The sequence below is a fragment of the Macaca thibetana genome, chromosome 7 (genome assembly GCF_024542745.1).
Source record: "Macaca thibetana thibetana isolate TM-01 chromosome 7, ASM2454274v1, whole genome shotgun sequence".
Lineage (NCBI taxonomy): Eukaryota > Metazoa > Chordata > Mammalia > Primates > Cercopithecidae > Macaca > Macaca thibetana.
This window is the reverse complement of record NC_065584.1, coordinates 148,144,755-148,156,958: the sequence shown is the minus strand read 5'-3', so window position 1 is coordinate 148,156,958 and position 12,204 is coordinate 148,144,755. Positions and strand designations below refer to the sequence as shown.

Sequence of the window (12,204 nt, the reverse complement as noted above, 5' to 3'; positions counted from 1 at the left end):
GGTGTGAGTCACCACGCCCGGCTTACATTGATTAGTCTTTAAGGTATCCTTTGTTACCAGATATCAACCAACAAATCTATTTAGTTAAAATAACTAAAAATGTCACTTATAAATGATATATATGTATTTCAAGTCTCCCCCTACCCCCAATAAGTAGAAAGCTTTTGGACAGGAGTGTCCATAAAAACCAATTATGTTGAATTTATTTTCAAACCAGGGACATTTAAGTTTTCACTTACTTTGCTTTTTGCATTTATGAACTGAATGGTAAATATTGGGTCATTTTTTACTATTTTATCATAGGTAAGTACTTGGGGTTTTTAGATCATAAGATCTATGAAAATTTGAATTTCTTACTGTTACATAAAAAATTTTTTTTTTTTTTTTGAGATGGAGTCTTGCTCTGTCACCCAGGCTGGAGTGCAGTGACGCGATCTCGGGCTCACTGCAAGCTCTGCCTCCCGGGTTCACGCCATTCTCCTGCCTCAGCCTCCCGAGTAGCTGGGACTGCAGGCGTCCGCCACCTCGCCCGGCTAGTTTTTTGTACTTTTTAGTAGAGACGAGGTTTCACCGTGTTAGCCAGGATGGTCTCGATCTCCTGACCTCGTGATCCGCCCACCTTGGCCTCCCAAAGTGCTGGGATTACAGGCATGAGCCACCACGCCTGGCAAAAATAAAAAAAATAAAAATAAAGAAAAGCATGCCATGCTTTGTTTGGGATTTGGAATGTTGACATAGGTTCTGTGCTCTTCACTTGAAGTGCCCAGGGATGCAATGATGTAATTAAAAAAGCTTTAGGGACCAGCTGTGGGAGGCACGTAGGCCTCTTTGGGTTTTCTTATTCAATATTCAAATCCTCTCACTTGCACATGTTTTTCTACATTTATTTTCTGATTCTTAATACTTTCTGGTAACATCCTCTTATGTTATACTTCTTTCAAGTCTGTAAAGCCATTCAGTGACCTAAAATAATGTATCTCTTCATGGTCACATGTTAATATTTCTGTAAGAAGTCACTTAATTCCTCATTTTACGGGCTATTTATTTTGCAGTACCTTTGTTACAAAAAAGATACTAATCATTGCACAATATAGTTATATGATTAAATGGTTGCCAATGGTGTGTTTGAACAAAATGCTAGTCACCTTGAGGCAGAAGCCTTTTCCTCGAGGACCTTACCTTCTAAGGCCTTATTCTACAATATTCCTCCTTAATGGGAAGAGGGTACCCCAGGAAACTAGATTTCTTTTCTCAGTGTCCATTTAGCCTCATTGTCTAGGCTTGTATGCATATTTGATAATTGACTGGATAGTTTAAATACTTTTCCTTTCCCCCCGACTTTTTTTTTTTTTTTTCAGATGGAGTTTTGCTCTTGTTGCCCAGGCTGGAGTGCAGTGGCGTGATCTCGGCTCACTGCAACCTCTGCCTCCCGGGTTCAAGCGATTCTCCTGCCTCAGCCTCCCGAGTAACTGGGACTACAGGCTCCTGCCACCACGCCAGCTAATTTTGTTTTTGTATTTTTAGTAGAGGTGGAGTTTCCATGAAGGCCTACCTTAAAGTAGATCTAAAATAATTTTTTTTTTAATTACTGGATTTCCAGTTTTCTTTCTACCTAGCCTCTCATTCCCAGACAAAATAGCAAATTCACTAGTCAGGGAGGTGCCTCCCTCCTTCCCCTCTATGGCCATACCCGATAATATAGCTCCTTATTGGGGCAGACATACCTCTAAAAAACTAGATTGCTGGCCGGGCGCGGTGGCTCACGCCTGTAATCCTAGCACCTTGGGAGGCCAAGGCGGGCAGATCACCTGAGGTCAGGAGTTTTGAGACAAACCTGGCCAACATGGTGAAACCCTGTCTCTACTAAAAATAAAAAAATTAGCCGGGCATGATTGCAGGTGCCTGTAATCCCAGCTACTTGGGAGGCTGAGGCAGGAAGAATTGCTTGAACCTGGGAGATGGAGGTTGCAGTGAAGCCGAGATTGCGCCATTGCATTCCAGCCTGGGTGACAGACCAAGACTGTCTCAATAAAAAAACAAAAACAAAACAAAACAAAAAACTAGATTGCTTTTCTCAGAATTCCAGATCTACTCTGGGGAGGAATATGTGTTTGACTTAATTTAGCTCTCTCAAAGCCACCTCAGGCCTACATTAGATTGAATTTTAATTAAATCTCAGATTGGTTTTAGGGGAAAGGAATGGTTATTAAACCGAATTATATATTTGTTATTTCTTCTTGCACAGTCAGTGATAGTATTTGATGCTTTTGGTCTCCAGGACCCGTGTTTCTTTTTTTTTTTTTTTTTTTTGAGGTAGAGTCTTGCTCTGTCGCCCAAGCTAGAGTGTAGTGGTATAAACTTTGGCTCACTGCAACCTCCGCCTCCCGGGTTCAAGCTATTCTTGTGCCTCAGCCTCCCTAGTAGCTGGGTTTACAGGCACTTGCTACCATGCCTGGCTAATTTTTGTATTTTTAGTAGAGACGGGGTTTCACCATGTTGGCCAGGCTGGTCTCGAACTCCTAACCTCAGGTGATCTACCTGCCTCAGCCTCCCACAGTGCTGGGATTACAGGCATGAGCCACGGTGCCCAGTCTAGAACCCACGTTTCTTACACTTTACTGTTGTCTGAGGACTAGGAAATTTGTAGAGCCTCTTCTGATTACACTAGACCCCAACCTGACCTGATCCTCCCTGTCTTGAATTTCTCTATCCTTGAGTAACTGGGCCAGAACTTATCTCCAAGCTATAAGTTAGAGGGAGAGACACATAACCATCTATTGAGTATCTGGTACAAGACCTAACAAAAATAAGTTCAATCTGTAAATTATATTTACTTGTGTGATTCTTAATCTCTGCTGCCTACACATATATAATGAGTTTGGTGGGAACACACAATATATTCATTAATTTACATGAGAATAGGGAAGTAATTTCAGTGTATGTCTTCAAATTATAAAAAATAACCACATGTATGCCATTCGCCTTTGATGCCGCTAGGTGTTTACTGCACGTGGTGTGCCAGATACTGCTAGGTACTGGGTTAAAAAGATGAATAAACTTTGTAGCATCCATCTCTTTAGGCAGCCCACAGTGTAATGAAAGAGGGATGAACAGACATTTTAAATTAATGATAATGGGCTATAGTAGAAGTCTGTACTGGGAGGAGATGATGGGATGAAAGAAGAGGGTGGGAGGCAAAGGGGCAGAAAATGTCTTATGGAGGAAGTACCCCTGAAGTTAGTTGAAAAGTAGGAGGAATTTGCCAGCAATTTTGAGGCATGTGTGTCAGGGGAGCTGGACAAGTTTTCAGATGAGAGGCTTACAAAGCAATTGAGGTGTGGGAGAGCAAGCCCCAGGATGTATGGAATGGAATGAGATGAGATTGAGGCTGCAAGCTAGGCAGAGCTCTGTATCCCATGCTATAGGCTTTGGGGGCTTGATCCCATCCATATGCAATGTGGATTTACTGAAGCAATTCTGAGTAAAAACAACCAGAATGGAAGGAAATGTACTCCATTTAGTCTTGTCTTTGAATATCTTAAGCAGACAAATGTGGGAGAAAAAATTGTTATTTTGTATAGTAGATAAGAAGAAGGTAACTAAAAACCTGTGAAACCAAAAATTTTATTATTATTATTATTATTATTTGAGACAGAGTCTTGCTCTGATGCGCAGGCTGGATTGCAGTGGCATGATCTCAGCTCACTGCAACTTCCACCTCCCGGGTTCAAGCAATTCTCCTGCCTCAGCTTCCCAGGTAGCTGGGATTACAGGTGGCTGCCACCATGCCTGGCTAATTTTTTTGTATTTTTAGTAGAGATGGGGCTTCACCATATTGGCTAGGCTGGTCTCGAACTCCTGCTGACCTCAGGTGATCTGCCTGCCTCAGCCTCCCAAAGTGCTGAGATTACAGGCATGAGCCACCACGCCCGGCTTATTTTTTTGAGATGGAGTTTAGTTCTTGTTGCCCAGGCTGGAGTGTAATGATGTGATCTCGGCTCATTGCAACCTCTGCCTCCCAGGTTTAAGCAGTCCTCCTACCTCAGACTCCTGAGTAGCTGGGACTACAGACATGCACCACCACGCCCAGCTAATTTTTGTATTTTTAGTAGAGATGGGGTTTCACCATGTTGGCCAGGCTGGTCTTGAACTCCTGACCTCAGGTGATCTGCTCGCCTCGGCCCCCCAAAGTGCTGGGATTATAGGCATGAGCCACCACAACCTGGCCCCCAGATTTAGTTTAATTTCCAGTTTATTTTTGGACCATTTAACTTTCTATCTTGTTGACAGTGTGAACAAATGAAGTTATACATTTAATGGGCTGTATTTTTCAAAATTTATTTTCTCTAAAAATGCCCAGCTTTAGCCCTGTTTTGTTTTTTATTTCCCCAGTATATTTACAAAATACACTAAGAATTCTGTGTAGAATGTGTGTTTTTTGTTTTTTTTTTTTTGAAACAGAGTCTCACTCTGTTATCCAGTCTGGAGTGCAGTGGCAAAATCTCGGCTCACCTCCCGCCTCCCGGGTTCAAGCAGTTCTCCCCACCTCAGCCTTACGAGTAGCTGGGATACAGGTGCCCGGCACCACACCCGGCTGATTTTTATATTTTTTAGTAGAGACGGGGTTTTGCCATGTTGTCCAGGCTGGTTTTGAACTCCTGACCTCAGGTAATCCAACCACATAGACCTCCCAAAGTGCTGGGATTACAGGTGTGAGCCATGATGCCCGGGCTGTGTAGAATGAGTTTTAGATGTGTCTTTCATCGTAATTGACTGAAGCTGGAGTAGACTTATCCTTAAATACTGACTCTTTTGGGAAGAAATTAACAACAGTCATTACAGTGTTGGTAGGATATTTTGTTGGTTTGGTATTGCTACATTTGGCAGTCATTTATTAAAGGTTCCCAGTATTTTCTCTTCTTTCTCAGTATATATACATAATGCAAAATAATAATTATTGCTGTCCGTTTGGAGATCTTACTATGTAGCGGGAACTGTGCTAAGCATGTTTTGCACATAATTTCAGTTAATTATGTAACAGCTCTAAATGTAGGCATCATTCCGGTCTCAAGATGAGACCCTTTCAGTCAGTGCCAGTAAGTGATGGAGCCTAGATTTAAGCCCAAGTTTATCACTAAAAACTTTATGCTGTTTTCAACATTTTTCTCCATACTGTAGAAAGGCATAAAAGAGGGATCATGATGGCCCTGGTGCCAGCTCCTAGAAAGGTACATCAGTCTACTTATCTGTTTTCGTTTTGGTGATCACTAGAGGTGGCTTTTAGATAATGAAGCCACAGATCACAATTGCGTTTTTTCTCAGAAATGCTTCACAGCTAATTAGGGAATTTGGAGAGGTTGCAACCAAGTATTTGTTGGTGTAGCAACACGTTGTATGTCTAGGGACTAGTTACTTTTAAACACTTAGCTTCTGGTATGATTCCATATCTAAGTCTGGACTGTGAAGCCTTACTACTCAAAGTGTGAGCCATAGACAATAGCATTGGCATCACCTGCATTTGTTAGAAATGCAGAATCTTAGGCTTCTTCTTTACTTACTGATTAGGATCTGTATTTTAACAAGATCACCAGGTAATTCATGTCAACACTGAAATTTGAGAAGCACCATCCTAAATAATTAAAAAGAAAAACTGACTTGGCAGCAGCAGGTTAATAGCAGATGACCCAGCAATAAGAGAAACAGTCAAATAGAATCACAGATCTGAAGACAATGAGCAATGTGCTATGATTGGAAGGCTCTGATTAGCTAGCATAGTTATTGGAAGCTATCTGAGACGTGAGGGATTTGGGACAGCTGAAGAGAATAATTAAGAATAATGATTATTAATGGGGTGGGGTGATTACAGAGACTATGACAACAGGAAGCTTTACATAGTAAATTTATGAAGATCTTAGAGAGGCCGGGCGCGGTGGCTCATGCCTGTAATCCCAGCACTTTGGGAGACCAAGGCAGGCGGATCATGAGGTCAGGAGATCAAGACCATCCTGGCTAACACGGTGAAACCCTGTCTCTACTAAAACAAAACAAAACAAAACGAAAATTAGCTGGGCGTGGTGGCGGGCACCTGTAGTCCCAGCTACTCCAGAGGCTGAGGCAGGAAAATAGCGTGAACCCAGGAGGCGGAGCTTGCAGTGAGCCAAGAACGTGCCACTGCACTCCAGCCTGGGTGACAGAGCGAGACTCCATATCAAAAAATAAATAAATAAATAAATAAAATAAATAAATAAAGATCTTAGAGAAAAGGAAGCTATATGAAGAGCCTGAAGATGAAACTTCTCTGCAGCTTTGCTGGGGTGAGGAGAGTGGTGTGAAAGTCAGTCATTTGCATGGACTTCATCATAGCAGCTTTTGAAGGCCGAGGGGGAACTTGTTAGATGACAAAAAAGTTCTGCCACGTAATAGTCGGCTATTTGGAGGACTCTCCAAAGTTACTGACATTTCAGTGATTTGAGGGTAGCAGGATATTTGCTGTTTTGTTTTGTTTTTGAGATGGAGCCTCGCTCTTGTCTCCCAGACTGGAGTGCAATGGCGTGATCTTGGCTGTCTGCAACCTCCGTCTCCTGGGTTCAAGTGATTCTCCTGCCCCAGCCTTCCCAGTAGCTGGGACTACAGGTGCCCACCACCACGCCCAGCTAATTTTTTGTAGTTTTAGGGGAGACGGGTTTCACTATGGTCAGGCTGGTCTCAAACTCCTGACCTCAGATGATTCACCTGCCTCGGCCTCACAAAGTGCTGGGGATATTTGCTGTTTTAATAATTTGCAATTATGTATAGTTTATTTGCCCAGTAGATACAGATTGATGTAAATTTTACCATTGTTTTATTTACCTGATGGAATAGAAAAAGGATAGATGATTATATAGAGCAACTTAAAACCTATAGGCTGGGCACAGTGGCTCACGCCTGTAATCCCAGCACTTTGGGAGGCCGAGGTGGATGGATTGCCTGAGGTCAGGAGTTTGAAACCAGTGTGGCCAACATGGTGAAACCGCATCTCTACTAAAAATACAAAAAAATTAGCTGAGCATGGTGGCGTGTGCCTGTAATCCAGCTACTCGGGAGGCTGAGGCAGGGTAATTGCTTAAACCCGGGAGGTGGAGGTTGCAGTGAGCTGAGACTGAGCCACTGCACTCCAGCCTGGGCAACAGAGCAACACTCTGTCTCAGAAACACACACACACACACACACACACACACACACACACACACAAATGAAAAACCTATAAAACTTCAGTGTAGGCCCGGTGCGGTGGCTCACGCCTGTAATTCCAGCACTTTGGGAGGCCCAGGTGGGTGGATCACCTGTGGTCGGGAGTTCGAGACCAGCCTGAACCAACATGGAGAAACTCTGTCTCTGCTAAAAATACAAAATTAGCCGGGCGTGGTGGCGCATGCATGCCTGTAATCCCAGCTACTCAGGAGACTGAGGCAGGAGAATCACTTGCATCTGGGAGGTGGAGGTTATAGTGAGCCGAGATCGTGCAGTTGCACTCCAGCCTGGACAACAAGAGCGAAGCTCCATCTCAAAAACAAAACAAAACAAAAAAACACACACACAAAAACCAACCTTTAGTGTATTTCGAAACTTAAGAAATTCTAAGTAAGTGTTATTAATAGTTAATAAGCTTTATTAATGTGCTTGTTTTTTATTTTGAGACGGAGTCTTACTCTGTCACCTAGGCTGGAGTGCAGTGGTGCGATCTGCAACCTCCGCCTCCTGGGTTCAAGTGATTCTCCTGCCTCAGCCTCTGAAGTAGCTGAGATTACAGGCACATGCCACCATGCCCTGAGAATTTTTGTATTTTTAGTAAAGACAGGGTTTTATCATATCGGCCAGGCTGGTCTCAAACTCCTGACCTCAAGTGAACTGCCCGCCTTAGCCTCCCAAAATGCTGGGATTACAGGTGTGAGCCATTGCTCCTGGCCAATATGCTTTTAATGATATTAATTTTAATTAATTACTAATATGTAATATAACTAACATAAATCAGCACTAATCAGATTAATCGGATTAATATTGATGAAGTTAATGTTTGACCTATATAATTATATTAATAGTATAAATACAATTTAATATTTATTAATAGTTAATAAGCCTTAATAATAAACTTTATTAATAGATCCTGAGGTGGGAGGATCACTTGAGCCTGGGAGGTCGAGGCTATAGTGAGTTATGTAAACCAAAACATATCTGAGACAGGTCTCAAATCAATTTAGGTTTGTCAAGGTTAAGGACAATGCCTGGGAGATGAGTGTAAACCAAGAAGTTTCTGAGACAAGAAATTGATCTTTCTGAATCAGTTTAGAAAGCCATCGCACTGCAGCCTGGGCGACAAGAGCGAAACTCTGTCTCATAAATAAATAAATAAAGTTTATTTTGCCAAGGTTAAGGACATGCCTGTGACAGAGCCTCAGAAGGTCCTTGTGGCAGGTGCCCGAGGCGGTTGGGGTACAGCTTGCCTTTATACATTTTAGGGAGACATAATATATCAATCAATATATGTAAGATCTTATTGATTTGATCTGAAAGGGTGGGATAACTCGAGGTCAGGGGGCTTTCAGGTCATTGGTAGATTTAAACATATTCTGATTGGCAGTTGGTTGAAAGAGTTAGTAGAAAGGAATGTGTGGATTACAATAAGGCGTTGGGGAGAGGTAGGTTTTATCATGCAGATCAGAGCTTCCAAGTAGCAGACTTAGAGAGAATAGATTGTAAATGTTTTTTTCAGACTTAAGGTCTGTATTGATGGGCATAATGCTGGGTGGGTATAATGAGGCATGTCCAATCTCCCACTTCCCGTCCTGGCCTGAATCAGTTCTTCAGGTAATATTTTAGAGTGCCCTCCCATAGGAAGGAGTCCATTCAGATGGTTGCTGGGGGCCTTTGTATTTTAGTTTTGGTTTACAGAGATCTGTGCCTTTCTACAAAGGTGATATTGAGGGCTTCACTATTTAAAGGGGAGAAGCAGGCTGGAGGGGAAAAAAGGAGGGTATGGTCACATTACTGAATCCACAAATTGCAAGAGAAAAGGAGCAGAATAGTGGAATTATGTATTTCTCTGGTGCTCAGTAGATAGGCATTTTATATAAGATAAGGTGAACATAGAGTTACCTGTGAGGATATTCACCCTTTCATCTGTAGCTCTCTACTTTGGAACAAAAGGAAAGGCAGCTTCTTGCCTAAGTCAGCCTTCAGCTTAATTTTTTTCTTTTGTCAGGGTGCGTTGGAGTCTCAAGTTTTTATTTCCTTTTCACAGCAATAATCTTTGCCACTGAATTCCAGGCTTGGCAACAGAGCAAGACCCTGTCTCAAAAACAAATAAATCCATAAATAAATATTAAAAAAAACAGGGTTAGGCTGGGCACGGTGGCTCATGCCTGTAATCCCAGCACTTTGGGAGGCTGAGGCAGGCAGATCACCTGAGGTCAGGGGTTCGAGACCAGCCTGGCCAACATGGTGAAACCCGTCTCTACTAAAAATAGAAAAATTAGCTGGGCACGGTTGTGCAGGCTTGTAATCCCAGCTACTTGGGAGGCTGAGGCACAAGAATCACTTGAATCTGGGAGGTGGAGGTTGCAGTGAGCTGAGGTTGTGCCAGTGCACTCCAGCCTAGGCGACAAAGTGAGAATCCGTCTCAAAAAAAAAAAAAAAACCCTTAGAGTTAGGTGTAAATACTGTGGGCATTTGAAGACATTAATTGGAATTTTGTACTTGGTCCAAAATATGCGTTTTTAAATTATTATTTCGGAATCATGTTACTTAAAATAGCCTGATTTGAAAATCAGAGAATCTTAGAGTTGGATGAGATCTTGTGGGTTATCTAAGTCAGTCTTTCTTCCCCTGTAGCGGATATACTTTTCTGTGGTATATCTGTTAAGAGATAATTTAGAATACAATTATTTTTACAATATAGTATCCTTTGAAATAAAGCCACTGATGAAAATTTCACAATTATATGATGGATAAATTATAGAAAGAACTTGACATTTGTGCTCTAAAGACTTAAGGATATGGAAATTTGAGGGACAATGGATATTTAGTTCACTTTCTGATTTATCTTTTTTTTTTTTTTTGAGACAGAGTCTTGCTCTGTTGCCCAGGCTGGAATGCAGTGTCGTGATTTTGGCTCACTGCAACCTCCGCCTCCTGGGTTCGAGTGATCCTCCTGCCTCAGCCTCTCGAGTAGTTGAAATTACAGGCGTGTGCCCCCACACCTGGCTAATTTTTTTTTGTATTTTTAGTAGCAACGATGGGGTTTTGCCATGTCGGCCAGGCTGGTCTTGAACTCCTGAGCTGAAATGATCTGCCTGTCTCCTCCTCCCAAAGTGCTAGGATTACAGACGTGAACCACCGTGCCTGTCCTATCATTTTTTGATGAGATAATGATTTCTCCCATTGGGTCCTGTTGTGGAGAGTAGGCAGTAAGTCTCAGAGAGGTGCTGTGATTCCTCAGCTGTGCTAGGAAAAAGATGAACTGATTTCCTGGTGTTAGCAAATCCTTATGAGTCTGCAGTAACCTCAATTCTTGCCTCCTCAGAAAAAGAATTCGACTGAGGGGCATAAAGAGACTGAGGCAAATTTTAGAGCTGGAGTGTAAGTTTATTTAAAAAGCTTTAGAGCAGGAAAGAAAAGCAGTGAAGTACACTTGGAAGAGGGCCAAGCAGGTGACTTGAGAGATCAAGTGCCCGGGTTGACTTTTGACTTAGGCTTTTATATGTTAGCATACTTCCCGGGTCCTGTGTTTCTTCCCTTGGGGTAGGCTGTTCACATGCACGGTGGTTTGCCAGCCCTTGAGAGGGGAGCATGCGCAGTGTGTTTACCAGAGTTGTACGCATGCTCACTTGAGGCGTTCTTCCCTTACCCATTGAATGTCCCTAGAAGGTCATATACCAGTTGAACTCCTCCATTTTACCTCTTAATGTGCATGCTTGATCCCACTCACCCAGCTCCTGAGATCTTATCAACAAGTTGCTGATCACAAATTTCAGGTTTTTTTCTGTCTGTTGGGAGACTGCCTTTCCCTGGTACTGGCTGCAATCAATTATTGTTTTAGAGAGACAGTTAACCACTGCCTGACCATCACTTGATGGTCACCTGACATACCTGGTGGTAGGGGTTGGGGGGTGGCCCTCTCCTGCCCTGCTCATGTCTGACTAGCTACCTACTGTAATACTGGGACCTTGGTTGTGGTGAAACTAAGAAGGGAGGGACAGACTTTCTGCTGCTTTGGTCAAGTCATTACTAAAGCTGTCAGGTGGGAGGCAGGTGGGCAATATACCCATGGGGAGTATTTCCTGAGACCACGTTTTCTGGATATTGGTCACCCAAAGAGTGGGTAACTGGCAAAATTCTGCTTCCTTGATTGTTTCTAGAGCCCTGTGTCTCTTGGAATATATCACTTTTTAATAAGGTAATCAGTGAGGGATTGGCACGTAATTTATCATGTGATGCAGTAGCCAGCTCATTTAATAAAACTTCCTTGTAAAAGTTAGTTTCATGACCTAATGTTAGTTGGTTTCAGTGCACATAATTATATAAACAGGTCTTCAAATAGGTGTTTTTGTAGACTGTTTAAGTAATTTTAATGCATATGTCTCTCCCCTTCCTACACTGTGTCCCACAATGTTTTAATTATAGGGTTCATCTGCTGATCGGAGTCAGTGGAGAGAACCAACCAGAACATCGGATGGCTTGTGCTCCCTTTACGAGGCAGCATTATGTCTCTTTGAAGAGGTACGTAATAATCATGGCTTTTGTATTGAAAACTTTGTGTTAAAATGCTATGGCATGTATTTATCCCTTAAAAATAATCCATTTTCTCTGGAAAAGCTACAAAAGGAGGTGGCACCAGTTGTTACCTTTAGAGAGTGGAACTGGGGTATCTAGGGTGGGGGTGGGGTGAGTAGGAGACATACTTTTCAATGTGTATACCCTTTCATTTGTTTTGATTTTTGAATTATGTGCTGGTAACTTCAATTGAAAGAATTTTGTATTAAGTAAAACATAGAAAAATGTACACATATATAGCTTAATTATTATAAAATACCCTTCTAATATGTACCTAGGTAAAGAATTTTCTTAGTCATTGCAGAAGCCCTTTCACAGCCTTGTCATAACCTGTTTGTCCTCCCCAAAGTAACCACTATTGTGACTTTGATCACTTCCTTGTATTTCTTTATACTT

At 42.2% G+C, this 12,204-nt stretch overlaps 2 protein-coding genes across 9 annotated transcripts in view; one reads left to right on the top strand and one right to left on the bottom strand.

Moving 5' to 3' along the window:
- SNX1 (sorting nexin 1) overlaps nucleotides 1-12,204 on the bottom strand; it is a 631,233-nt gene that overhangs the window by 375,431 nt on the left and 243,598 nt on the right. The gene's annotated exons all lie outside the window — the stretch shown is intronic.
- The window catches only part of HERC1 (HECT and RLD domain containing E3 ubiquitin protein ligase family member 1), a 222,915-nt gene that overhangs the window by 59,676 nt on the left and 151,035 nt on the right, over nucleotides 1-12,204 (top strand). For all 8 annotated transcript variants that reach the window (XM_050795890.1, XM_050795895.1, XM_050795891.1 and 5 more), the window contains exon 3: nucleotides 11,659-11,754. In XM_050795890.1, the coding sequence (XP_050651847.1) occupies nucleotides 11,659-11,754 (96 nt within the window). The remainder of the gene's footprint in view (nucleotides 1-11,658; nucleotides 11,755-12,204) is intronic.